Genomic DNA, 27,514 nt, shown 5'->3' with positions numbered 1-27,514 from the left:
GACATCACTTTAGACTCTGTAAACTTAAGATGGGCATTTATCATAATTTTGACACTGACTAAAATTACTGATTGATGAGCGTCCAGGCAGCGTAGCGTAGCGGTCTATTCCGTTGCCTACCAACATGGGGATCGCCAGATTGAATCCCCGTGTTACCTCCGGCTTAGTCGGGCATCCCTACAGACACAATTGGCCATGTCTCCAGGTGGGAAGCCAGATATGGGTATCTGTTCTGGTTGCTGCACTTGTGCCTCCTCTGGTCGGTCGGGACGCCTGTCCGAGGGGGAGGGGGAACTGGGGGGAATAGCGTGATCCTCCCACGTGCTACGTCCCCCCGGTGAAACTCCTCACTGTCAGGTGAAAAGAAGCGGCTGGTGACTCCACGTGTATTGGAGGAGGCATGTGGTAGTCTGCAGCCCTCCCCGGTTCAGCAGAGGTTGTGGAGCAGAGACCAGGATGGCTCAGAAGAGTGGGGTAATTGGGCCACGTACAATTGGGGAGAAAAAGGGGGAACCCCTCCCCCCCCAAAAAAGAATGACTGATTGATTGACTGAAAAATATTTGACAGATTAATTGATAATGAAAATAATCATTAGTTGTGGCACTATACACAACACAGTTTTTGTGACTATGTTCCTTTGTTCAAAGGTCTCTGAACTTCCCTTCACTCTTTTGCTTTCAGCTCAGATTTGATGCTGATGGCTTTTTGCAGGTTGCTTTCTGTCATCTTTTACAGGTTTCCTGGAATATATGCAAACTAAATGTCTCTTTATTAGACAGCCCATTTGTCCATTGGGTTTACAGTTCAGAATTTGACATGTGAAGCTGGCAAATACACAGAACTTAAAATCATCTCTGCAAATACAGAAAGCTCTCGAATGACTGAATCATAGTCCTTTTTTATTTTAAATATTCTAATAGATTTTTAACATTTGTGTTGTTGGATAATTTGACTTTTTGAGTTCCTTTGACAAAAAACTCAAACTCTGTGGAGCTTTGAAATTTGCAGCGGGATTTTAAAGACTAAAAAATATTCAGAAGGGGGCGTCCAGGTGGCGTGGTGGTCTATTCCATTGCCTACCAACGGGGATCGCTGGTTCAAATCTTGGTCGGGCATCCCTACAGACACAATTGGCCATGTCTGCAGGTGAGAAGCCGGATGTGGGTATGCGTCCTGGTCGCTGCACTAGTGCCTCCTCTGGTTGGTCGGGGTGCCTGTTCAGGGAGGAGGGGGAACTGGGGGGAATAGCGTGATCCTCCCACGTGCTATGTCCCACTGTTGAAACAACTCACTGTCAGGTGAAAAGAAGCGGCTGGCGACTCCACGTGTATCGGAGGAGGTATATGGTAGTCTGCAGCCCTCCCCGGATCGGCAGAGGGCGGGGGAGCAGCGACCAGGACGGCTCAGAAGAGTGGGATGATTGGCTGGATACAACTGGGGAGAAAAAGGGGGGAATATATATATAGAAATATAACTTTGTTAAAAGAAACACTCAACGGTAGGGAAAGTGCTCAACAAATAAGGAGCAAAATAATCCAGTGAGTCAAGTAGATTATTTATGAGAAAGTACAAGCTTCAGCTACTTGAATCACTGGATTATTTTGCTCCTTATTTGTTGAGCACTTTCCCTACTGTTGAGTGTTTTGTTTAATAAAGTTTTATATATGTATGTATGTATATATATATATATATATATATTTCTTGCATATCATTTTCATCGCTTACAAAAAACTACATTATGCTTTCAATGTTATTTCTAACCTTCATCTCAAACATCCTCCACCCATTTGCTGTTTTGACCTCATTTCATATGCACCTCCTCCACCTCTCACCCTTTCATCTCATCTACTTCCATTTCTGCCTGCCACTCTTTCTCTCCATCTCCTCCTATTGGGCCGGCCCATTTGTCTCCTCCTCCCTCTCTTTCTCTCCCCCCCCCCTCTCCCCCAGCCGCGACTGTACCAGAGCAGAAGACGGTCACCTTGGATGTGGACGTCAATAACCGTAGTGATCGCACTGAATGGTGTAGCTGTTATTACCACGGCAACTTCTCCCTCAATGCCGCCTTCGAGATCAAACTCCACTGGATGGCGGTCACTGCGGCAGTGCTCTTCGAGATGGTGACACTAAGACACTTATTATTATTACACGAATGTGATGGTCACTGAGGTACTATTAGACCAGTGCTTCTCAATAGGGGGACCATGACCCAAAAGTGGGCCTCAGGGAGCTGCTAGTGCAGCCGTGTGATGATAGGAAATTGTTGAAGGCTCTGATTTGATTGGACAAACAATGACTCATCAATCATCAGTCTGTCAGTTGGTCTGTTTTGGAATTGGGCGATGGGCCGAGGCCACGTATCTGCTTTAGTTCTAGAAAATAAAGATCACCTTTGAGGGAAGACCCAGATTTCTAAAGTTGTGAAGCTTATTTCATTCTTAATCAGATTCCTTTTGTTGCCGCTCGAAATTCTTGCACTTTTTTCCAATATCAAAGTCTAAAGTTTACAATTTACAAAGTTTCATTCACTTTGTTCATTTTGTTCATTCACCTATCAACATCATGCAAGGTAGCTACCTATCAATCAATAAAGAGTCTCGTGAACTCAGCCTCCTGGGAATTGGCTGTGTTCAGAGAGGGGGCGCTAAAACAGTTTAACAAATCAACTTATACTTCTGAAACTGCAAAAGTGACACTCCTCACATTAGTATTACACAATAAAATTTGTCTGACTGGATTAAATGCAGTGGACTGGATATTTAAGTCACCTCCTCTGAATTAATGACGTCAATACCCACTTTTCATACACTTCCAGGTACAAGGGTGGCACCGGAAAGCGGCGTCCTGTGGGTTTCTGCTGGTGCCGGTCCTAGAAGTACCTTTCGCCCCTACGTCTTACATCTATGGTGATCCACTTAGGGCCCAGCTCTTCATCCCCCTCAATGTCCACTGTCTGCTGAAGAACGGTAGTGACAACCTGTTTGAGGGTGAGAAACTGCTGTCACTCAACACAGCGTAGATCAAGCCGTTGTTGGGGTTCAGCCCCATTTTCAGCCCCATGTTCTGATTGTTTTCATTCAGGTTTTGAACCAGAGACGTATTGGGACAGGATGCAACTCTTTCAGGAGGCCATACTTTACAGGTTGATTATTTTTATAGCTCATCTCTCCAGGTTTGCATGTAGGCCTTTTATACGTAGACAAGTTTTATGATTTCTGGGTCCATGAGTCTCATTAAGAGCTTGTGTTTAGTAACTGGTCTGATCTAAGGCTGCTTTTTTAAATTTCACAAAAATTATTTTATGAAAGATGAGATGTTCAACTAAAACATTTTTTGTCTTTAGTATTATACACACGCCAAACTTATTCAGAATTTTATAACTTTTTATTTCTGTTTTTTCAGGTTTGGTTTTGTTCAAGACAAGTTTTCCGCCTCTTTCAATTTCCCATCTGAGACCAAGCCCCAGTACATTCATGTTACAGGTATGTAGAGATGTTCAATAATTCAGTATTATTTATTGACATGCGTTGGTGTTGTGTATTGGGATGAAACTCGGATAATGTCATATCGTGACACACAATTTTGCTGTCTCAGTTAATAATGAGAATCTATGACCTAAAATTTCTCACAAAATGAGGTGTGAAATATTTAAGGGAGTATTATTTGAAAACTAGTTTTGGTTTGATATTATACATTACATTACCAAACAGTTCAATGTGAGGAACCTAAGTTGGATTTTTAAACATGTTATTTTTGCATACATAAGCAGATATCGTGATATATATCGATATTATGTAAAATTCCACATTATAATTGTAATAATATGTCCGGGTAGAGTGGCAGTCTATTCCGTTGCCTACCAACACAGGGATCGCTGGTTCGAATCCCCGTTTTACTTCCGGCTTGGTCGGGCGTCCCTTACAGGCACAACTGGCTTTGTCTGCGGGTGGGAAGCCGGATGTGGGTGTGTGTCCTGGTCACTGCACTAGCCCCTACTCTGGTTGGTCGGGGCACCTGTTCAGGGGGGAGGAGGAACTGGGGGGGATAGCGTGATCCTCCCACGCGCTCCATCCCCCTGGCGAAACTCCTCACAGCCAGGTGAAAAGAAGCGGCTGGCAACTCCACATGCATCAGAGGAGGCATGTGGTAGTCTGCAGCCCTCTCCGGATTGGCAGAGGAGGTGGAGCGGCAACCAAGACGGTTCAGAAGAGTGGGGTGGTTGGCCATGTACAATTGGGGTAAAAAAGGGGGGAGAAAGAAATTTAAAATTACTTTTTTTTTTAAAATAATTGTAATAATATTTTCTATACTGCTCAGCATTACAGGTACGTAAGGAACGTTAAGCGGGTGTAACCTCCTTGGTGGGAACTGACTCGTTTTGAGCCTTGCGTGACCTCTGACTACTCGGTGCGCTGTTGTTTCTGTGTCCGCTAGGTACCGTGTTCCTCCAGCTGCCTTACGCCAAGAGGAAATACTCCTGTGGGCAGCAGCGACGTCGCAGAAACTCCACAACGTCCAACAGCCAGGGTCCGTTTGGCAGTGAGGAGCACGTGGGCTACCACTGGGCCTACAACACCATGCTCACCAAGGCATGGCGGACCGGCGTGCTTGGGGACGAAAGACTGGCTGACCGCCTGCTGAGAGACTTCACCGACTTCTGTGCTAACAAAGACAACAGACTGCTCCATCTTTGGGAGAGCTGCCAGGAGAAGATGAACGCCAGCGCCCCGTAAAGTAGAAAAGGTGGACTAGTGGAAGAGGCTGGACGAGAGGGAGGCTGAATTGGAACAGAAGACAAGGCACCAGGAAGAGAAGGTGGAAACCATCTGTTAGGTTGGGTTTTTCTTTTCTTTCCCCAGTCAGCTAATTTAAGTATGTACATTTCATTATCAGAGAGGCTTTGCTTCATCTTGGTAATAGCTTGGACCTTATGTAGACGTTCTACTGTTAGACGCCAAGCGGCTCCAGTGGAGGAGCAGTTGGGGGGGGGTTTCGGGGCACAGAGACACTTTGTGACAGGAGTTGTTGAAGAAGGGGAAAGTGTTGATCCGTTGACAGTTTTCTGTCCGTACTTTTTTCGTCGTTTGCAGGTTTGAGGTGATGACTTTTACAAGCCCACAGCTCTGTCCCTCAAACTGTCCTCTGTTGGAATGAACCAGAGATCTCCGTGTTTACATCGTCAGCACACAGTCCACGCTTGGACATAATGAATATACGTTAAACGAAGGATGAAGGTGATATGTAAGGACTAAGGGGCGTTGTTGTTTGTTCTGCTGAAAAGGAGACAGTGAAGTTGCCGGGTCGCGGGTAGTCTTGTCAGTTTCTATTTGGCGAATGGTAGATTGGCTTTACGAGGAACACTCGGCTGTTACGCTGACTTTTGAAGCATCAGCCCGACTCCCACATTTCCCACAATTCTTCTGACATCTTCAAACATCATATGTATGCTTTTACACAACCACCACCACAAGGCACCGGTCAGAAAGTTTTGCTTTCCATGCAATTCTTGGGGTTTTTAGCTCACTAAAGGTGTCAGAGCCGCGTTAAAGCCAGGCCTGACAGATCTGAACTGTTGAGCGTCTGCGGGGAAACCGCACATGTAACACGTGACCAGAACAACAGACGCGTTGACCATTTAAGGGAGAGGTTTGGGCTCATATAGGGGGACAAACTACGATGCTGTGAAGATGACTGAAGCCCAGGGGGCGCTGAAGCAACGGGTTACCATTTGCTAGCCATAGGTTCAGTCTGACTCATGACCTTTTGACCTGTGTAACTTTGTGTGTGCCAATCCATGCTTGTGTAAAACCGCCTTATGAGAGAGATTTGGAAACTCAGCAGAACTGACGGGGCTCAGATAAGCAATGTGAACCTGTAACTTGCTGCAATGTGTCTTACCTTCCCCGTCTGCAGGCCGAGGAGAGGCCAGACGTCATTAAATGAACTCAATCACTCTGTTGTGTTCATATGTCCTCTGCTTTACAGACATGTTACTTCCCTCCCGAATGTTTGACTTGAAATATTTGAAGTAAAAAACAAAATCAAGATATTTGCATTTCCTTACTGCGTTATCAGATCGCCTCAGGTTTTCAAACAAACAGCATATCTGAGATCATCGGTGTGTTGAGGACGACATCGGTCTAAAACTGCTGTCAGTCAACACGTAGATATCGAATATTTTCAAGATACCTTCAAAATCTGGACCTAGAACTACAAGAGCCACATATAACTTCATAATCCAGATCCATTTTGTGCATCACAATTCACGTTTAAAAAAACAAACAAACAAATTTGATAACAAAAATGAATGGGAAGCTGATTTCAATATGACCAGGAGTTTTTTCCCCCCACAGAAGTGGTGTTCTGGGGCGTCCGGGAAGCATAGCAGTCTCTTCCGTTGCCTACCAACACGGGGATCACTGGTTCGAATCCCCGTGTTACCTCCAGCTTAGTCGGGCATCCCTACAGACACAATTGGCCGTGTCTGCGGGTGGGAAGCCGGATGCGGGTATGTGTCCTTGTTGCTGCACTAGCGCATCCCCTGGTCAGTTGGGGCGCCTGTTCAGGGGGCAGGGGGAACTGGAAGGAATAGCGTGATCCTCCCACACGCTACATTGCCCTGGTGAAACTCCTCACTGTCAGGTGAAAAGAAGCGGCTGGCGACTCCACATGTATCGGAGGAGACGTGGTAGTCTGCAGCCCTCCCCAGATCGGCAGAGGGGGTGGAGCAGTGACCAGGATGGCTCGGGAAGACTGGGGTAATTGGCCTGGTACAGTTTTATGTTCCTTTAGTTTCAGAAACTTAACAGAGTTGTCCAAATTGCCATGCATTCATGATGATTGATTCATGCATACATGCATGAATCAGTCGGTATGCGTGGTTTACATATGGGGATGGGACTGCATAAGTATTCGTATATGTTTGTAAAAGTGGGGGAAAAAACAAGAAATGTACAAATAACCTGAGAAATTCAAAGATTTTCAGGTGATGTGGGCCATCTGTAACTATCTGCTCACATGTAGATTATAATTATAATTAAAGAATTGTAATAAACATTGGAGCGGCACGGTGGCACAGTGGTTAGCTTGGTCGCCTCACAGCAAGAAGGTCCTGGGTTTGAGCCCCGGGGTAGTCCAACCTTGGGGGTTGTCCCGTGTCATGGGGGGGTCGTCCTGGGTCATCCTCTGTGGAGTTTGCATGTTCTCCCCGTGTGTGTGTGTGTGTGTGTGTGTGTGTGTGTGTAGATTTTATGCAAGCCAGTATAATTGATTTTTCAGTTAGTGTGAGAGGTTCAAGAACTGACTCGAACACAAAAACAGCCATCCATGTTGCTCCTTATGAAACGCTTTTATAATTTCCCCTTTCATAATCAGAATTCACACCGTTATGGAATGCAGAAAGAAAAGACATAGACAAAACTTGTAAATGGGGGGGGGGTATAATACAAATAACCTCAGAGAAACCTTATAGCTGCATTTACACACAAACTTTCCAAGGAGCAGTTCTGGGAATGGTGGGTTTTGCAGCGATCACTTCATGTTCAACCCAATTCAAACCCCAACTCTTTCTAAAACCAGTATTCTTTTTTACTTATTTCTTAGTAAACTCATTGTGAGAAATGTATCTTAACCAACCACAATCAACCAAATCCATGGATAGTTTTAACCAAGTGGCAACTGGCCGTGAGCAAGGCACATAGCATTCATCTCTATATAAAAACTAGACTCGAACTACCAACCTTGTAAATACTCCCACCACCACACAAACACAAAGTCCATTGTTAAGTCAATCAATGAATCAATCAAGTTGTATTTATAAGTGTTGCTGTTAGCTAATCCACCGGTTTAGGAGTAACCCAGACAGGAACACAGGAGTATTTCAGGTCAGGAGGGAATCTAAACAAAGGTGCAGTATTAGTGCATGGCATTCATGTTATTTATTTATTTATTTATTTATTCCCCTCCCCCCTTTTCTCCCCAATTATATCTGGCCAATTACCCCACCCTTCCAAGCCATCCCGGTCGCTGCTCTACCTCCTCTGCTGATCCGGGGAGGGCTGCAGACTACCACATGCCTCCTCCGATACATGTGGAGTCGCCAGCCACTTCTTTTCAACTGACAGTGAGGAATTTCACCAGGGGGACGTAGCACGTGGGAGGATCACGCTGTTCCCCCCCCAAATAGGCACCCCAACCGACCAGAGGAGGCGCTAGTGCAATGACCAGGACACATACCCACATCCGGCTTCCCACCCGCAGACATGGCCAATAGTGTCTGTAGGGACACCCGACCAAGCCGGAGGTAACACGGAGATTCGAATCAGCGATCCCCATGTTGGTAGGCAACGGAATAGACCGCTACGCTACCCGGATGCCCCTAAAGGCATGGCATCTGTGTTATTTCACATTTCTACACGTTCTCTACAATCTAACAACTGGCTGTAAATACTGCGAGGGCTGATGTCCTCCATAGTAAAGCCATGGGGAGATGGCCGATATTGTACAGATCAACAGAAATGACAGACACTGGTTTACTAAAAAGCCACAAGCAGGTTTGTGGATCTGGTTATGAAATGGAACAATAGTTAAACAACTGATGTCTCGAAATGCCTTGAAAAATTTCCCCGTATAACTCCAATAAAATAGATTTTCTGACATGATTTCACTGTACAATTATTCAAGTTGGATAGATGTTCAGAACATTCACTTAGTCACTTTAACTATCACCAATCAAATGCTATTAAAGTTTCCTATTCATATTAAATTTGGCTGGGTTTTTTTTTTACAACCAAAAGGAGGAAAAGAACGTGGGTAAAATCACTCCCTCATGGAGACATAGGGTGCATTGACATTGCTGAAGATACTCGTCTTCTTTTTTCTATTTCTTTTTTTTTTTAAATAAATGTTGATTGGTTTTTTTTGGGGTTTTTTTTTGGCTTTTTATTATCCCCCCCCCCTTTTCCTCCCCAACTGTACCCGTCCAATTACCCCACTCTTGCAAGCCATCCCCGTCGCTGCTCCACCCCGTCTGCCGATCCAGGGAGGGCTGCAGACTACCACATGCCTCCTCTGATACATGTGGAGTCACCAGCCGCTTCTTTTCACCTGACAGTGAGGAGTTTCATCAGGGGGATGTAGCAGTCCCCCCCCCCAAACTGGCACCCCGACCGGCCAGAGGAGGCGCTAGTGCAGTGACCAGGACACATACCCACATCCGGCTTCCTACCTGCAGACACGGCCAATTGTGTCTGTCGGGACAGCCGACCAAGCCGCAGGCAACGCGGGGATTCGAATAAGGTATTGCTATAGTGATGGAAAACCCAAATGGGAGGGTTATACCAAAATAAGGCCTGGATGTGAGAGGTTTATTTACCCTTACCCTATTACAGACGGCACATCACAGCCCACCTGCTCTAACTTTGCATTGCACCCCAAAACCTCTTTCGGTATATATTCATTTTGGTAGCATATGAAATATGCAGATGACAGATTTCCCTGGATAATCCAGGATAACATGTAAACAAAGTCAGAGACTCCATAGTCAGTAAAAATGGACCTTTTCACTCAGCTGAACTTATACTATTTGGGCAGAGTATTGAATAATACTGAGGTTACAGATGTGAAATTCCTATACGCTTGCCTGTTCTGATGCACTTTGTGCAATGTGACAGAGCCTTCATTCTCAACCTTATCATCTGTAGATTTCGGTCAGGGGACAGATGTCCATTTAAATGTGCACCCGTCTTACTAGTGAAGTGGTATTTCCATGCAGTCCGTCTGTCTGTCCATGTAGACAATGGGTCATTAAGTCTCTTCAGTGATTCCTTCTGACTGAGCCCTCTCTCACCCATCCCCCCCCCACACACACACACACACACACACGATTCATGGCTTTCATTTCCATTACACCCTTATTAAATGTCTCTCGGCAGGTGTCCCAAGTGTAATGGCCAAATTTCGGTGACTGCAGCTGAATACTGGAATGATTACTCGAGTGGTGACATGATAAGGTCCTTTAAGACTGCCATGGGTCTGCAGTTGGCTCAGCATCCATCTTAATCTCTTGCCTCTTTATATTGTTTCATAGGGCATACACAGAAATAAAATTCATCTTTTAAAAGGAAATGCCTGTGTACCTTCTGGTTCCCTTTGTCTTTGTGATCATTTCCACTGACATCATGGAAACGATCATAAAAGTGCTTAAAAGCGGCCAACCTAAGCACCCATTTAGTACTCCCACCCCCCAATTCTTCACTGCAATTAGAAGGAAAAAAAAGAATTAGAAAATAATATGATTGTCTTTTTTCTCCCATCTGGTGCTATTAATGTAAAAAGTGGGGGGAAAAATATTTCCATCAGCCTGCTGCAGGTGCAAGGGATTATGGGCTATTGCTCAGAAAGAGTTGTTTTTCTCTTTGTGCTTAATTGATCCTTGGTGCGTCATCATCAGAACTCAGACCTGAGTCGTCCTGACTCCCTTGAAGCACTGAGACCACCGGCAAACCACCTGGAACTGCACGCACATGCGCGCACACGCACGCACGCACGCACGCACACACGCACACACACACACACACATACACAGAATATCTACTTAGGCAGAGTGTAAAGACTTGAACAATAATGATACACATCCATCCAATACAGGCATGCATGGCAAGGTATTGAACAATGAAGAGATTAATATTACACATGGATTTGTTAAAAAAAAAAGAAAAGTCAAAACTAATACATAACTAAAGTCATAAATCTGTGACAGTGAGAGACTCACGTGGTCTGATCGTGATCGGCCAGATGAGGATGGTGCAGAGAGCCAGTACCGCTGCCAGAGCCACACCTCCAGTGACCACAACCATGACGTCATGATAAAACCACACACAGGCAGGACAACACAACACAGTACTAGAGAGAGAGAGACAGGAGAGAGAGAGAGATGGTTACTTTCACTTCACTATTAACACTAACACGGTAAGATGGACAGGGCAGGGTTTGGGGGGGTCATGATTTACATATCACACTGTACATATCACACTACATGTTTGTTTGACTTCAGTGTCATCTCTACTGTCCTTTTGAACAGCAAATACAATAAATGAATATCTTCTGAAGATAGTGACTACCAGGACTATGGTGTGTTTCTGATTATCATGTATGTATAAGTGTACTTTGTGTGTGCGCGCGTGTGTGTGTGTGTATATATATACTAACTGGCAGGGGTGTAAAGCCTGGATAATCATCACAGCCACTCCGTTGGCCACCTTATCTGTAAAACTCATGGCTCCGTACACAAACGCCCCGCTTTGCTGCTCCGATAGAGAGAGACAGGGGAAATTCAGCCCGAAAAAGAAGGGGAAAGAGACAGAGATTAAGAAAGAGAAAGGTGGATGTAAAAGGAAAGCAAACACAAGTCCATATGCACCCCCACACAATTACTGTTTCACATGAATGTGCACAAAGAGAGAGCCCTTACTCTGTCTCTAACTCTCAGTTACTAACACACACTCCTATTATCAAACATTCACATTCACACACACACACACCAAATACTCCTTCCTCCCTCAAACCTCCATGCACACAGACACACTCATGTTACCTACCGTTTGATCGGCTATGAGGTCAGCAGTCATAGACAGTGACATCACCAAGATGATGGCTGACCCTGCCCCCAGCAAGATGGCCGCCCCGTATATACGCTGCCCCATGCTTTCATCCAACAGCACCCAGCAGGAGAAGGCCATGATCAGCAGCAGTCCCACAAAGTAAGTCCACTGGACCAATCAGACGGGACAAAGTCATTAGTCAGTGAAGTTTATGAGAAGGAAAAGTTAAAGAGGTCATCTTCAAATCCATGGCCGGACTGAACTGCTCAACATTTGATGCCTGCAGCGAAGCAGTTTGCTGGCCAGTGGTTGAAGACGATGTGCATATTTGTGTAGTTATTGATATAAAAAGAACAACCATGCTCAGATTTTTGTTCGCTGCATAAATAAAAGCTAGTTTGATATTGGATCAGCGTATAAATTATATAACTTGTTTGTTTGATTTGATTTGAATTCATTTTGCTCATGCATATATCATATTCTATCTATTCCTCTATCCATCACTGAGATTTGATCTCTAGCCACTTGAATTCTTCACTACAAATTCTCTCCTTTGGTTTTGAGGTGTGCTTCAACAGAAGCTTTCTGGCTTCTCGTGTCACTTGTGACGCCCCCCCCCTTTTCTCCCCAATTGTACTTGGCCAATTACCCCACTCTTCCGAGCCGTGCTGGTCGCTGCTCCACCCCCTCTGCCGATCCAGGGAGGACTGCAGACTACCACATGCCTCCCCTGATACATGTGGAGTCACAGACGCTTCTTTTCACCTGACAGTTAGGAGTTTCACCAGGGGGACGTAGCATGTGCGAGGCTCACGCTATTCCCCCCAGCCCCCCCCCCAAACAGATGCCCCAACTGACCAGAGGAGGCGCTAGTGCAGCGACCAGGACACACCCACATCCGGCTTCCCACCCGCAGACACAGCCAATTGTGTCTGTAGGGACACCCGACCAAGCCGGAGGTAACATGGGGATTCGAACCAGCGACCCCCCGCCCCGTGAAACTTTTCGACATACTAATAAATCTAAAGCCAGCTCATATTAAAATCCAGCTTTGAAAGTTAATAAAATGGCTTTTTGAGATGGTTATTTTCACATTAGATGAAACGCTCGAGATATATTGACAGTGACTAATGTGAATGGGAGAACAGAAACCCAGTTAGGAAACTTGCTGATGTGGTCTGTTTGACCACTAATTCCTGAAAAACATACAGCTGCTGAATTAGCATATCTCACTGAAACTTTACTGTTCATGGTTAGTGTTAGGGGTTATGGGTTAGCGTCAGGGTTGCCATCAGACCACGTGCTCCTAAACCATAACAGCAGACATGACTGGGGCCGTTTTTTCTAAAGGAAACACCTGCTGGTTAAGAACAGTTGTCATTTCGCTGCAACTTATTAATGAGCAGCTCTTACACGTCTGAGGGAGATTCAAACATTTTTCCGCAGCCAACATTACAGTTTCCTGTGTTCCTATGAAGGTCTTCTTCTTCTTCTTTTGGCTTGTTCCCTTTTTCTCAGGGGTTGCCATAGCAGACTTTATAGTTTCCATTGGCGATGTTGTTTTTTTTTTTTTTGCGGGGCGGGGGGGTTCCCCCCCTTTTTCTCTCTCCAATTGGATCCGGCCAATTACCCCACTCTTCCGAGCCGTCCTGATCTCTGCTCCACCCCCTCTGCCAAGCCAGGGAGGGCTGCAGACTACCACGTGCCTCCTCCGATACATGTGGAGTCGCCAGCCACTTCTTTTCGCCTGACAGTGAGGAGTTTCACCAGGGGGACGTAGCATGTGGGAGGCTCACGCTATTCCCCCCAGTTCCATCTTTCCCCTGAACAGGTGCCCCGACCGACCAGAGGAGGCGCTAGTGCAGCAACCAGGACACAAACCCACATCTGGCTTCCCACCCACAGACATGACCAATTAAATCTGTAGGGATGCCCAACCAAGCCAGCGGTAACACGGGGACTCAAACCAACGATCCCCATGTTGGTAGGCAATGGAATAGACCACCACGCCACCCGGACGCCTCATAGGGTACCGTTGTTAACCCGAGCCTCGACTGATCCGGTATGGTCTTGTCAATCCACATAATGATTTGGCAAAATTTTACGTTGGATGCCCCTCCTGACACAACGACTAACCCTATGGACGGGGGCACAGGTAAAGCGCTGGATGCCACCCCAGTATTCATGGACTTGCACCCATGCCTGTCGCCAACTGTGTTCCTATGAAGGTTTTCATCATAAAATGATTTGTGTTATGCTCAATTCAGATCTAATTAGAATTTGGACAATTTCACTGAAGACTATCACTGTTTAATTTAAATGCTGTCATTGTTTCCGTCTCTGTTCTTAAGGTCAGTTAAGCGGTAAGGGTTGGCACGTCAGACTCACTGATTTTCCTATGAGTCTACTGATGGGCTTCATGATGAACGAGGCGAGGAAGCCACTCAGGTATATCACTAGTGGTATGGTTGCTATGAACTTCTGTTGGGATGAGAGAGAGAGACAGAGCGATATCAGAGAAATGTTCAGGTGTTCATTCATAAATAATCTCCACTATGATTTCATGATACAAGGAGAGAGAGGTAGAAAGAGGAAAGTGTTGCTATTAGTTGTCAAATGTGTAAAATTAAACATTACAATCATCAGGAAACACTGTAAAGGAGTGCAGATTTTTTTTCATAAAGGCTCTCAGGCAAGAAGACATGAATGTAAATTAAATGTCTTTTAGAGTGAATGGTAAAGTAAACTGTATGTGTGTGTGTGTGTGTGTTACCTTGGGTAGTCCAAGCGTGTTAATGAGATACATTGAAATGTAGGTCTGGGACAGATTGACTATTAGTCGAGTGGACATGTAGAGAAACGCCACCTAGAGAAAGTCAGATGGTCAGAATTTATTTACACATTTATATGATGAAATTTCTATTGAGTTAACCCATTTTGTTGTCTTCTTACGTCTTACTGTATGCAAAGAAACCCGTCTCTCATAATCACACTATGGCCTTCAAACTGTTGCTTTGTGAACTATTGTTTAATTCATGTTCTGAATAGATGCCCTGCTTTCCAGTCTGCCATCGGTAAACACTACATGACCTGGATTTTACAGCTTTCTGCTTACAAGCAGGAGAAAGGACCCTCAGGACAATGTAACCTGTCCTCTGTTTTATTCTATTTACGTTCAGTGTGAGATTTAAAAGGATAGATAATAGTCAACTACTACTACTAATAATAGTCAAAAATAATAATAATAATAATGATCTATAATGGCTTGGCAGCCTGTCCAGAGTGTCTCCCCGCCTGCCGCCCAATGACTGCTGGGATAGGCTTCAGCATCCCCGTGACCCTGAGAGCAGGCTAAGCGGTTTGGATAATGGATGGATGGATGATAGTCAATACTTATAATGATAATAGTCAATACTGCCGTATTTTGTACATTATATTGTATGTATGCTGTTGGTGGCTCGGTGGCCAAGTGGTTAGCGCAGTCGCTTCACAGCAAAAAGGTCCTGGGTTCGAACCCCGGGGTTGTCCACCCTTGGGGGTCGTCTCAGGTCGTCCTCTGTGTGGAGTTTGCATGTTCTCCCCGTGTCTGTGTGGGTTTCCTCCAGGTGCCCCGGTTTCCTCCCACAGTCCAAAGAAATGTAGGTCAGGTGAATCGGCCGTACTAAATTGTTCCTAGGTGTGAATGTGTATGTATGTACACTACCGTTCAAAAGTTTGGGATCACCCAAACAATTTTGTGTTTTCCATGAAAAGTCACACTTATTCACCACCATATGTTGTGAAATGAATAGAAAATAGAGTCAAGACATTGACAAGGTTAGAAATAATGATTTGTATTTGAAATAAGATTTTTTTTACATCAAACTTTGCTTTCGTCAAAGAATCCTCCATTTGCAGCAATTACAGCATTGCAGACCTTTGGCATTCTAGCTGTTAATTTGTTGAGGTAATCTGGAGAAATTGCACCCCACGCTTCCAGAAGCAGCTCCCACAAGTTGGATTGGTTGGATGGGCACTTCTTTGAGCAGATTGAGTTTCTGGAGCATCACATTTGTGGGGTCAATTAAACGCTCAAAATGGCCAGAAAAAGAGAACTTTCATCTGAAACTCAACAGTCTATTCTTGTTCTTAGAAATGAAGGCTATTCCATGCGAGAAATTGCTAAGAAATTGAAGATTTCCTACACCGGTGTGTACAGAGGACAGCACAAACAGGCTCTAACCAGAGTAGAAAAAGAAGTGGGAGGCCGCGTTGCACAACTGAGCAAGAAGATAAGTACATTAGAGTCTCTAGTTTGAGAAACAGACGCCTCACAGGTCCCCAACTGGCATCTTCATTAAATAGTACCTGTTAGAGCCTGTTTGTTCTGTCCTCTGAAGGGAGTAGTACACACCGGTGTAGGAAATCTTCAATTTCTTAGCAATTTCTCGCATGGAATAGCCTTCATTTCTAAGAACAAGAATAGACTGTCGAGTTTCAGATGAAAGTTCTCTTTTTCTGGCCATTTTGAGCGTTTAATTGACCCCACAAATGTGATGCTCCAGAAACTCAATCTGCTCAAAGAAGTGCCCATCCAACCAATCCAACTTGTGGGAGCTGCTTCTGGAAGCGTGGGGTGCAATTTCTCCAGATTACCTCAACAAATTAACAGCTAGAATGCCAAAGGTCTGCAATGCTGTAATTGCTGCAAATGGAGGATTCTTTGACGAAAGCAAAGTTTGATGTAAAAAAAATCTTATTTCAAATACAAATCATTATTTCTAACCTTGTCAATGTCTTGACTCTATTTTCTATTCATTTCACAACATATGGTGGTGAATAAGTGTGACTTTTCATGGAAAACACGAAATTGTTTGGGTGATCCCAAACTTTTGAACGGTAGTGTATGTGTGTGTGTGTGTGTGTGTGTGTGTGTGTGTGTGTGTGTGTGTGTGGGCCCTGTAATCGACTGGCGGCTTGTTCAGGGTGTCTCCCCACCTGCCACCCAATGACTGCTGGGATAGGCTCCAGCATCCCGCGACCCTACTTAGGATAAGCGGCTTGGCTAATGGAATGGATGGATAATAGTCACTATAGAAATTAATGAGCTCATGTCTCACTTGTGGAGAAATTTTGGATTTTCTCATAAAAGTTCTTAATATCCCAAAATTTCACATTCCTGTTCAGAGTGTTTAGTTAATCCAAACACAGGAAAGTTGATAGCCAGACGGTTTCGGCTGTATGGCGAGTTAAAAAACATGCTGCGGTGTGTATTTAAAACGTCTCTGTGTTGGTGCTGATATGACGGTGTGAGACATCCGTGTTGGTCCTACCTGGTAGAAAGACGGCTGTTTGAGCCAACATCTCCACTGGAGGACAGCCGACTGATGAGGAGGAGAGGATGAAGGACGGGAGTGGGGAAGGAGAGGTTTCCGCTCTTCCTCCTCCTCCTCCTCCTCCCGACTCCTCCCGTCTCCTCCCTCGGCCTCCCTCTCTGCTCCTGCCCTCCTTTCTTTTGTTCCCAGGTGAAAGAGGAGAGAGAAGAGGCATCCAATGCCCAACACGATCAGTGCCAGGTTCTGCCGAGGAAACCACAACACAACACTGACGTCTTATAATACCGCATACTTCAATTTCACTTCTTTAACCCCGAACGTCATTAAAACCTTGTTGGGTATCATTTAGTATCATCTCACAGACAGAAACCTCATGGATGGCTTCAGTACTGAGAAACTTAACACCCTGCTGAATCTTCTTGCTGGCCATCAATACTGTCAAATAGGGCGATCATTTAAGCCTTTGAAATGCAAGACACATCTCCTTTTTCAAAACAGGATGCTCACAGTACAGTCACACAAACCACTCTTTAACACAGGGATCACCAGTTCGAATCCCCGTGTTACCTCTGGCTTGGTCGGGCGTCCCTACAGACACAATTGGTCGTGTCTGCAGGTGGGAAGCCGGATATGGGTATGTGTCCTGGTCACTGCACTAGCACCTCCTCTGGTCGGTCAGGACACCTGTTCGGGGGGGGGGGGGGGGGTAGCGTGATCCTCCCATGCGCTACATCCCCCTGGCGAAACTTCTCATTGTCAGGTGACAAGAAGCGGCTGGTGACTCCACATGTATCGGAGGAGGCATGTGGTAGTCTGCAGCCCTCCCCGGATTGGCGGAGGGGGTGGAGCAGCAACCGGGACAGCTCAGAAAATACAGTAATTGGCCAAGTACAATTGGGGAAGTACAAAGACGGGAAAAAAGCCACACAAAAAAAATAACCCTATCCTTTAACACTGCAATAACACCGTTACAGAACAAAATTGAGGACAGTCCCTAAAGGGAACTAGGCTGCTGAGCTGCTTCCCCCTCAGCCTGACTCGGCCTGAAACACAAACTGGGTAAATACAGTCTCTCACCTTGGTACCCACGCTTAATAAAACACACTGGTAGCCTTGTTGTGAGGATGCAAATGGAGTAAATGAAACTTTTAACCTTTATTACCTGCCAGTACATTATTAGACTAAGGCCAGCAATACACACTGAATATATCCATAAGAGTGAGATGTTCATAAAGAGAATACCAGAAATCCGTCTACAGTCAACATACTTTTAAATAATGCTACCAAATGCAGCTTTGTGTGAATGAGTGTAGGCCCATCTCTACTGACAGAATAAAGGCACAGCTAAAATTAGGCGTGTCGACTGCAACCGTTCACCCTGAAAATGAGGAAGTTTCGCAGTGATCTTATATTAGCTCCAGTCCTTCCTCTCCTCACTACTGTTATAGCCATACGGCCATTTTCTATTAAACCGCCCCCCCCCACTCACTCTGAAGATGGGGATGTCGCTTGGGCCCAGGGCGTCGCTGAGGGATGGGTCGGCATCCTGCCCGGCTTGGTAGTGGAACAGCAGGTATGCCACCGCATACACTGTGACGTTGGCCACCACAGTAAAGGCATACCTGGACAGGGACAGACAGGCCAAACTACAAACTACGCCCTTCCAAGACTGAAGGAAAAATTTGATTTTTAAAAAGCAGCATCTCTTTAAAGCTAACACCTACAAATGCCAAATACACACACACAAACACACACACTCTGTGTGTGTGTTTGTGTGTGTGTGAGAGAGACACCTACCTGTAAGCAGTGAGTTCTACTTTAGCGTGTTCGCAGGTGACCAGCTCTGGTATCAGAGACAGGTGTGAGATTTGTGTAGCAGCCCAGCCAAACTGGAAGATGACAATGAAGGGGATGAAATAAGTCAGGCTGACCCACTGAGGGGTGAGGGGACTACAGCCCAGACACGGGTTAAAGATGAAGGCAAAGGACAGCAACACGCTCACCGTACCTACATACACACACAAAAACACACACACACAAATAAATATTGTTCCTTCAAACGTTCTTTTTTTTTTAATTCCCTCCCTTTTCTCCCCAATTGTATCCGGCCAATTACCTCACTCTTCCGAGCCGTCCCGGTCGCTGCTCCACCCCCTTTGCCGATTCGGGGAGGGCCTGTAGACTACCACATGCCTCCTCCGATACAAGTGGAGTTGCCAGCCGCTTCTTTTCACCTGACAGTGAGTAGTTTCGCCAGGGGGATGTAGTGCATGGGAGGATCACGCTATTCCCCCAGTTCCCCTTCCCCACCCCAAACAGGTGCCCCAACCGACCAGAAGAGGCACTAGTGCAGCAACCAGAACATACACACATCCGGCTTCCCACCCGCAGACACGGCCAGTTGTGTCTGTACGGACGGCTGGCCAAGCCGGTGGTAACACAGGGATTCAAACCGGCGATCCCCGTGTTGATAGGCAACGGAATAGACCACACCTCCCGGACGCCCCCTTCAAACATTCTTGACAGTGCTCCAAAGTATTAATGCTAATATTAGTGAGTCTGTTCCAGGCAAGTGAAGTGTTGTCTTTGGCCAGGTGATTGGTGAAAGTATCAACTGAGTCAATTTCCTCTTTCCATTTTCTATGTGATTTCATTTGTGCTCTATTCTATCAGCCCAGCTTTATTTTCTTCTGTTGTGCCTTTCTAGCTGATCACATTGGACTTGAAAGCTAGCTGAAAGAGCTAACACGTCATCAGTCAGAGACCCAGCAACTCACAGTTAATATCTCATTACTACGATCCCTTCGATGTTTAACCTTGAACATTGGCATGTCAGCAGTCTCGTAAAAACGTCACCTGACCTGAACTGTTTCAATAAGATGTCTGCGAGCTGTGCAACAAACTGGAGCATAGTCCACCACAAAACAGCTTTGTAGAAAACATGGATCCACTCTGTGACACATGTAGTCGGTGGAGTCAAACTAAACTGTTTAAGTCAAAAGTCCTATCATGTCTGGGAATGCTTTCCTTGCAAGAAGTTAATTTAGTTCCAACGAAAGAGCTGTGACATGCTGTGCCTTACACTGCAGTCAGTTTAACTTTGACCCCCATGCAAGACAAACTCATGTTAGTGCTGCCCGGTATAACCACAGTCCTCTACTGCTGTCCACTGGGCAGCTTTACTGGTGAAGATATGGATTGTTATCGATCATTTTATTCACTACAAAGACAGTTTACACAAAAATTTTAATTTCTTTTTATGTCTTCTGAGTTGAAATTTCAGTTTCCTGGGGAAAAGATGATTGCAATATGTCAACTTGTTTTCCCCTCTGGATAGATTTAACCTAGTTTGTTTTCTGTCATGTCAGTTCTCCGTCCATATATGGAGGAAAACATATGCATGACTATTTATTCATTAACAGAAGAACAACTGGGATCACCACCCAATCTAAGTGAAGTACAAAAACACTGGAAATAAACCAATAACCTCGCAGCGCTCTCTGTGTGTGAATCTGTTGGTATGCGTTACAACTGTGAGTTAGACATGACACGACCACATGACGGATGGACACGCAGACGTGATGGTGAGTCAGCGCACCTTCAGCTTAACACACCTCCATGGTAGTCGATGAGGATATATGAAAGTGCACATCTCACTCACTTTTTTCAAGCGCATTTTCCCCCAGCCAGTCCAGGGATTCGAAACAACAACCCTCAGCCCCTCCTTCTCTGACCTTGGTTGATCCAAAGGTCGTATTCTGTGTAATGACGGTCACCGTCATTTCGTGAAATTGTCATTATGCAAGAAAAAGGTGAATGGTACAAGAGGAGAGGATGCATGTCTTCCTCACCATAGGAACATGTCTACATCAATCTATCAGCAAGACTTACCCACTAAGTGCCATGTCTTCCTCTTGCCATAGTTTCCACAGCCGGGGGTTCTGTCAGACTCATAGCCAATGACAGGAGTGCAGATCCCATCAGCTATCTGACCTACGAGCAGCAACACACCTGCACCGAAAGGAGACAATCCCAAATCTCATCAATTTAAGTAGTTAAAATCACCCATATCAGACCACCGACGAAGAACTTTCTAACATGAGAACGGGATGAGATACGGTGATAAAAATATCACGTTTAACAATCCAACTGAACTTCCATCACATTTAGGGATGGGCGATATTGACAAAATCAAATATCACCATATCTTTGGCTGAATACCTCGATATCAATAACGTCAGGATGTTTTGGGGATTACAAATGGTGCTTTCATAAGATATCTACAGCCAAAAGAACATTGATAAGTGATCATTAGTAAGGTGAGTACGATGACCAAGCAGGTAGAGACATTCCGTGTTCATTTCACTCAGTTAATACAGTCTAAAAGAGGTGGGCGATATCATAACACTAGAATCACTAGATGTGGTGTGGGATTGTGGTTCTGGTAATATGGTGATATAACTTTTGTCATTCCCTGGTCTTAAAGGCTGCATTACGGCGAGGTGAACCCTGCTTGGTCATCATATCCACCTCACTAATGACTGTTTCTTCACAATTAATTGTGTGTAAATATCTTGTGAACGCACCATTAGTAATCAACTAAATATCATGGCATTATTGATACTGAGGTGTATTGTGATATTTGATTTTGTCTACATCGCCCATCCCTAAATGTGATAAACTTCAGCTGGATTCTTAAACGTGGTGTTTTCTCATATGTAAGGAGACATTGTAATATATATATATCAAAAATATGTAAAATTCCACAATTGTCATGACATTTTGCATATCACCCACTACTGCAGCCTAATTAGTTCAGAAAATTGCATCACTTTACTTTAGTGTAGTGCAGCCTTTAAGACCAGGGAACGACAACATTTGAGTTATATCACCATATTACCAGAACCGCAGTCCCACACAACACACCTAGTCTCATGTCACGATATCGATGTATTTACCCAGCTCCGGTGAGACGCTTACCCGCGTATGTGTTTTCAAATCCCAGCACGGAGTGGTAGAAAACCAGCAGATAGGTGAACCACATGGACGCGCACAGGTCGTTGAGAAAGTGTCCCACCGCATAACTGAGCCGGCTGAGGACCGACAGAGACCTCCCCGTATCCGACATGATGTCGCGTTGGCAAAATCCCACTAATACACAAAAACCTTTGAAAGGTTATTCAGCGGTTGTTTCATTGAACTTAAAGCCGGACTTTCAGGGGTGTTTTTTTCTCTGGCACGTCCCTCTTCTCATCCTCTATCGGACCGCAAAGGAGACGACCGTTTTCTCGAGGAAGGGCGTTTAAGAGTCATTTGTGCCGTTTTGTTGCCCCGATTGTATGAGAAATTATAAATCCCATGTCGAATGAGAATTACTATAAACCAGTTTCCTCCTCCTGTGTCAGGTGACGGCGGAGGGACAAGCCAAGAAACAGGAGGAGCATCGGGAGCCACGACTGTTAAACCCGCAGCAGAAAGTCGTTTACATCGCCTCAAATTCTGCCGTCAAACTGAAACAATGGGACTTTTATATACCGGAGAAGAAGCCCGGTTTCCCGTCAGGGGCAACGACGCGACTCACACTTCAACAGCGGTGTGGTCGAAAATATAAAAATAGCGATAAATGTAAAAGAGGAGGAAAAATCGGGGGGGGGGGGACAAATTGTTCATTCATTTTACGCCTGTAAGCCTACTAAAGTGATAAACCCGAAGCATACGCTTTTGCTTACTTGTATTTCTAAAATATCTACATTTCGCATCCTCCGCTGATCCCCAAAATTGAGAACACCCCTAAAAGAAAAGAGGAGGGGAAAAAAGGAAAAAAAGAACACCGCTACATAACTACCGGTATCGATGACGTAGTGACGACCGAAGTCTCGACGTACAGCCAATGGTAGGAGCCGTACGTACAGGTCAGCCCATACGTGCGACAGTCAAGTGTTGTTGTAAAAAAAAAAACAACAACAAAAAAAAAAAGTAACATGACACCCAGAGGAATACGTCAGTACTTATAACACCGTTGAATCCAGTTTGTCCAAGTAACGTACACATTTACTTGCTTTTCCAGGCCTCATACCAAGCACAGCCGGCACATCACAGCTTGGGTTTGACATGCATAGACCCCTTATGGCGTGACGTAAAAGCTGCTTTGTAAGCAAGATGCGCGCGCAGAACGTGTGGCAAAACATGTCCAAGAAACAACGTGCGTATCTATGAAACGCCAGGGGAGACGTAGCGCATGGAAGGATCACGCTATTCCCCCCTGTTCCCCCTCCTCCGGAACAGGCGCCCCGACCGACCAGAGGAGGTACTAGTGCAGCGACCAGGACACAAACCCACATCCGGCTTCGATGGGCGTGTGAGCGGTGGCACATGTACGTGTACGTGTATGGACGTCATTTTAAACTGTGGATGGACCGCCAGGCCCTCGCGGCCCTGCTTGCTACGACTGGGTCAGGGCACAAATCACTAAGGATCCACCGCTGGTCGGAGAGGCTCCAGCAATACAACTTCACCACGCTGTTTACTCCCAGCAGAGAGAACGTGGCGGCGGACCTGCTCTCTCGAGCCACTCCCAACCCCACACCGGACCCAGGCCCAGACACAATGGAACTGGAGCTTATCCACATGCTCCACACCCCACTCCAGGCCACAGTCTCCCTTCAGGACCTCCAGCTCACATCAGTGCAGAACACCACGCTCTCCCAGCTGCGCACCTTCATCCGGGAGGGCTGGCCCTCGTAAGTCCCAGAGGAGCTTGCGCCTTACCATCGAGTCAGGGACGATCTGTCCTGCTGGAATGATGTCCCAGACGATGCCTGGGACTCTGCACGGTCATCCCCAACACCCTGAGAGTGTTTGTCCTGTCTATGGCAAATGAAGGTCACCTAGGCATTGTGAAGGTGAAGCAACGCCGCAGGGGCTTAGTGTGGTGGCCAGGTATTGACAGAGATATAGAGACTATGGTAAAAGACTGCACAGCCTGACTTGTCAGTGGGAAGACAGGCCCACTGCCACCACCACCTCTGCAGCCTTTGCAGTGGCCACTCACACCTTGGAAACACATCCAGGTGGACATCTGGGTGTCATCCAGGGTGAGACCACCTCCCTTCACTGTGCTGGATTGGGTCCAGGTTTGCCGACACAGCCAGAACCACAAACTGCTCTCCATTTGGGCCATGCCGATGCAGGTCACAAATCAACTGGGTCTAGCCACCTTCCCCCTGTCTGATGGATCATGGTGGCACGCAAGCCGGCTTTGGAAGGTGGCACTGCCCCCCATCACAGACCCAGGGACTAATGAGGACTTGGACTATACAGTTGGGGACTTCGATTTCCTTGCTGAGCAGCTGCAGGCTCCAGCTGGGTGCTTACCTGAGCCAGCAGAAGCTCTGGCTGAACCAGAAGCCCATCTGGCCCAAGTCCAGGTCAGGTCAAGTTACCTCAAAGACTATGTCACAGATTTTTGACTTCCTTTACTAGTGTTCAGAACATAATCTATCACGTGGTAGAATAATCCACATGGCTATGCTGGTAACTGGCAGTCTACCAGATTACTTACTTAGGTTTTGTGTTCAAGTACAAGCACAACTGTATTGTTTCTGTGGTTTCTTATCGGGGGGAGAAATGTTGTGTATAAGCCACACCAGTTGTGGCTTTAGTTGCCGCAGTAAGCACGGCAGTTTTACGACAATCTGCCAAAGATAGTTTTGGTTGCAAAAGACATAAAGACTGGTTGAAGTTGTGATGACGAGCGCACAATAAATTTGGAGTGTTCGAACTGAGGTTGCAGCCGGCAGGTTATTAACATAGCAGACAGGACAGGACAGGAACGGGCGTGGTACTTAAAAGAGTTAAGACTCAAAAATAAGACACTTGGATAAAATTAATGACATAAACTGAAACTACTGGGAATGTACAGATAAATGAGAACATAAACAACAATAAAAACTCAAAAAATGTTGAAAATAAATATTCACATATGCATACATACCTACATACAGTCAAATAGCATGTGCAGTTTGCATTGTGGAGGTGTGCCTTATATATAAGTCAAGTTGTGCAAAACACTTATAGAAAGGGTAGCAGATGGTTTAGTATGCAGTTGAGTCTGTCTCGAAAAATGCATTCCCAATTATATGTCTTGCAGTAAAAATGTACAACACTGGCTACTGTTATGTTCTGCACCGTCCTGTTCCTTTTAGAAATTGTTTCTAGGTCAGCCAAAACGTACGAAAAGTCCCTAGATCTCCTGTTTCAAATGGTTACACGTGAACTTCTGAATCAGGTTGCCACCAGGAAGCTGAAAGCTTTGTTTTGTTCTCTTTGCTGTACAAGGAAATTATGACCCACCCATCTGCAAAGACAGTGGCATCTTTTACATTAACTGTCACCAAAAGAATGTGAAAATTTTACTTTCCCCACATAGCAAAATTGCTGTGGCCCAGACCCAGCCCACACCGGCACTCTCATCCGGCCCACATACCGAGTGGAATGATGGCACTTGGGCGGTCTGCTCCTGTTTGCCAGATCTGGGCCAGAACCAATCCATAGTAATGCCACATGTGCCACATATTTGCCAAAGATGGCCCATATTTGTTTTGGGATATTTGGGCCATATTCACCATTTACCACACGGGCCGCTTCAGGGTCACATCCAGATGACATGTTGCCAAGAGCACCGCCTCTTTGCCAAAAAAAGGCCCACATTTCATTTGGCATATTTGGGCCATATTTGCTATTATACATGTGGGCCACTTCAGGCTCACATCCATTTTGTCAGGGCCAGAGGGAGGCCATCAGTGCCGCATCATTGCCTGAAGTGGCCCACGTCCGGATGCTACCTGAGTCATGATACTTTCAATACGTAAGTGTTCTGATCTGTGAATCATTTCTTTCAAATGGCCTGCTGATGAAGGGACTCTGTTCAGAAGCAAGTGTCTGTTTGGTGATGATATGCTGTAAAAAAATTTCCAATAAAAAATAAAACAAGAAGCGTCTGTTGAAAATCGTGCAAAACACAGCTGCCAATCAACCAGTGGGTGGGTCTAGTGAGGCTTTTTTTGTTTTAGCTTCTATTGGTAGTTTAAGGCCCACGTGATCCATCGAGGAAGTGAAACCCAACGACAGCGTTCCCTTGCGATGTGAGAGACCAAATTACAGGTGTGTCAACTGTGATGTTCAACTTTTCACTAAAAACGATTACATTTCGTTCATATGTCCTTTAACGTATCTTTGTTTCACCTCCTTAAAAGTGTTTATCGCCCCAAACCTGCCTTGTGCTTGGTTTAGCGTGACGTGTTGTTGTGTATTCTGCCGAGAATCGTTGAGGGGGTGTTATCGTTGTTGAATCCATATTTACTGCGCATGTTTCTGCGTTCTCTGTTCCTGTAGACGAAACGATGAGTGACTCTTCAATCAACCCGTTGCTGCTGATCGGCGTGGGATCCAGCTTTGCCTGCTCTGGCTTATTCTATCACTTGTATCAAGAAAAGAAAAAAGAGCTACAGAAGCTGAAGGCATGTAGACTTAAAATAGCTGTAAATATCGTCAGTTTACAAATTCTTTGTGCAATTCTTGTTTTCAGGCACATGAGAAATGCTCTCACTAAAGCTTTTTTTTGTTGCTTTGCTTTAGGAGATTCCTTTTTTCAGGCCAGACCAACATTTGGTCAGATTACTGAGAGCGTCCCCCCACAAACGACTTCAGTATGTTGCAATAGAAGGTATAAATAAAGCCAATGAGAATATCTTAACAGATACTGTATTAAGTGAAAGCATAATACAAAAACACAAGAACAAAATGAAAAAACATTACACATTTGTTTGTCAACCTCAGGGCTTGTCCAAGCAGACGGAGAGCCTCTGGCGAGCCAGTTTGTCCCCCGTTGCTTCAGTGTAATTCAGAAGATAGTGGTGGAGGAGCACTGGAGATACTGGAATTCCCTGTCCAGAACATGGTACATAAACAGAAAATCAATGTCAGACAAGCTTTTAACAACAAAATCAGTTCACAGCAATATTCATCTTTGCATTGTTGGTAATCACTTGATGTGGATTCCACTCTCAGGAATTCTCGGACGACGAATAGGAAAGAGACGAAAAACTCGGTGCCCTTCAGTCTGGTGCTTCCAGGGGCCTTCATAAGTGACCTGTACGTAAAGGTTCAGAACCCATTGGAGGCCTCTGGCTGTTATCTGGAGCGTGTTTACCACCGAATAAGGCACGCTGAAGAGAGTTTGGCGGATGTGTTGGTGCAGAGCCTTAGTGGCGAGAAACCTGTGGCCCATGAAGAGAGTGAGGAGCTGCTGCGGGTGGGGTCCACCGTAACAGGGTTTGGGGAGGTGGTCTTAGAAGGAGGCCAGGTGATGAGGTTGCAGGCACCACAAGATGGGCGTCGTTACATCCTAGTACCCACCGACTACGGGAGCTTCATGGACAGGCATGAGAGCTCGGCTAAAATGTGGAAGGTGCTGACAGCCCTGTGTGGGATCACAGGGACTTCTCTGTTAGTGGGAGGTATCTACGGCTTTATTGGAAAACAGGATGGCAGATCGAAATAGTTCTAACCAAAGCAATTCTCTGCTGTAGGTTTGGCAA

The 27,514-nt window shown here is 45.5% G+C and overlaps 3 protein-coding genes across 7 annotated transcripts in view; 2 read left to right on the top strand and 1 right to left on the bottom strand.

The window, feature by feature from the left end:
* depdc5 (DEP domain containing 5, GATOR1 subcomplex subunit) overlaps nt 1-6,021 on the top strand; it is a 40,787-nt gene extending 34,766 nt beyond the window's left edge. For 4 of the 5 annotated variants that reach the window (XM_056293983.1, XM_056293985.1, XM_056293984.1 and 1 more), the window contains 5 exons: nt 1,952-2,121; nt 2,817-2,988; nt 3,083-3,143; nt 3,404-3,483; nt 4,436-6,021. In XM_056293983.1, coding sequence (XP_056149958.1) covers nt 1,952-2,121; nt 2,817-2,988; nt 3,083-3,143; nt 3,404-3,483; nt 4,436-4,734 — 782 coding nt within the window. In that variant the 3' untranslated portion in view covers nt 4,735-6,021. Of the gene's footprint in view, nt 1-1,951; nt 2,122-2,816; nt 2,989-3,082; nt 3,144-3,403; nt 3,484-4,435 lie in introns of those variants that run through there. The other variant, XR_008811369.1, reaches the window with a different exon arrangement.
* Nucleotides 6,022-9,878: 3,857 nt separating this feature from the next.
* On the bottom strand, nt 9,879-22,412 carry LOC130123928 (major facilitator superfamily domain-containing protein 12-like). Its single transcript, XM_056293258.1, has 11 exons — nt 21,897-22,412; nt 20,808-20,927; nt 18,714-18,924; nt 18,406-18,538; nt 16,914-17,159; nt 14,375-14,467; nt 13,990-14,082; nt 11,599-11,769; nt 11,210-11,304; nt 10,773-10,903; nt 9,879-10,514 (listed from the first exon to the last, which is right to left on the bottom strand). The coding sequence occupies exons 1-11, from the start codon at nt 22,042-22,044 to the stop codon at nt 10,423-10,425; spliced, it is 1,533 nt and encodes a 510-aa protein (XP_056149233.1). The 5' UTR covers nt 22,045-22,412; the 3' UTR covers nt 9,879-10,422.
* A 3,622-nt stretch (nt 22,413-26,034) lies between these two features.
* Nucleotides 26,035-27,502, top strand: LOC130123636 (mitochondrial ubiquitin ligase activator of nfkb 1-A). The gene is made up of 5 exons (XM_056292871.1): nt 26,035-26,078; nt 26,310-26,434; nt 26,553-26,640; nt 26,754-26,874; nt 26,985-27,502. The coding sequence occupies exons 2-5, from the start codon at nt 26,318-26,320 to the stop codon at nt 27,475-27,477; spliced, it is 819 nt and encodes a 272-aa protein (XP_056148846.1). The 5' UTR covers nt 26,035-26,078; nt 26,310-26,317; the 3' UTR covers nt 27,478-27,502.
* The last annotated feature ends 12 nt before the right edge of the window (nt 27,503-27,514 follow it).

This window comes from Lampris incognitus, chromosome 14 (genome assembly GCF_029633865.1).
Source record: "Lampris incognitus isolate fLamInc1 chromosome 14, fLamInc1.hap2, whole genome shotgun sequence".
In the NCBI taxonomy this organism is placed as follows: Eukaryota; Metazoa; Chordata; class Actinopteri; order Lampriformes; family Lampridae; genus Lampris; species Lampris incognitus.
This window is presented reverse-complemented; position numbering and strand designations above follow the sequence as displayed.

Excerpts from the sequence above, each read along its gene's own strand:
- LOC130123928 (XM_056293258.1), bottom strand. The coding sequence starts at position 22,044 with ATGTCGGATACGGGGAGGTCTCTGTCGGTCCTCAGCCGGCTCAGTTAT. Across the intron at positions 14,468-16,913 it reads AACAGCCGTCTTTCTACCAG|GTGGCGTTTCTCTACATGTC; the intron begins GTAGGACCAACA and ends GACTTTCTCTAG. Across the intron at positions 14,083-14,374 it reads ACACGCTTGGACTACCCAAG|AAGTTCATAGCAACCATACC; the intron begins GTAACACACACA and ends TCATCCCAACAG.
- LOC130123636 (XM_056292871.1), top strand. The coding sequence starts at position 26,318 with ATGAGTGACTCTTCAATCAACCCGTTGCTGCTGATCGGCGTGGGATCC. Across the intron at positions 26,435-26,552 it reads AAGAGCTACAGAAGCTGAAG|GAGATTCCTTTTTTCAGGCC; the intron begins GCATGTAGACTT and ends GCTTTGCTTTAG. Across the intron at positions 26,875-26,984 it reads AATTCCCTGTCCAGAACATG|GAATTCTCGGACGACGAATA; the intron begins GTACATAAACAG and ends TTCCACTCTCAG.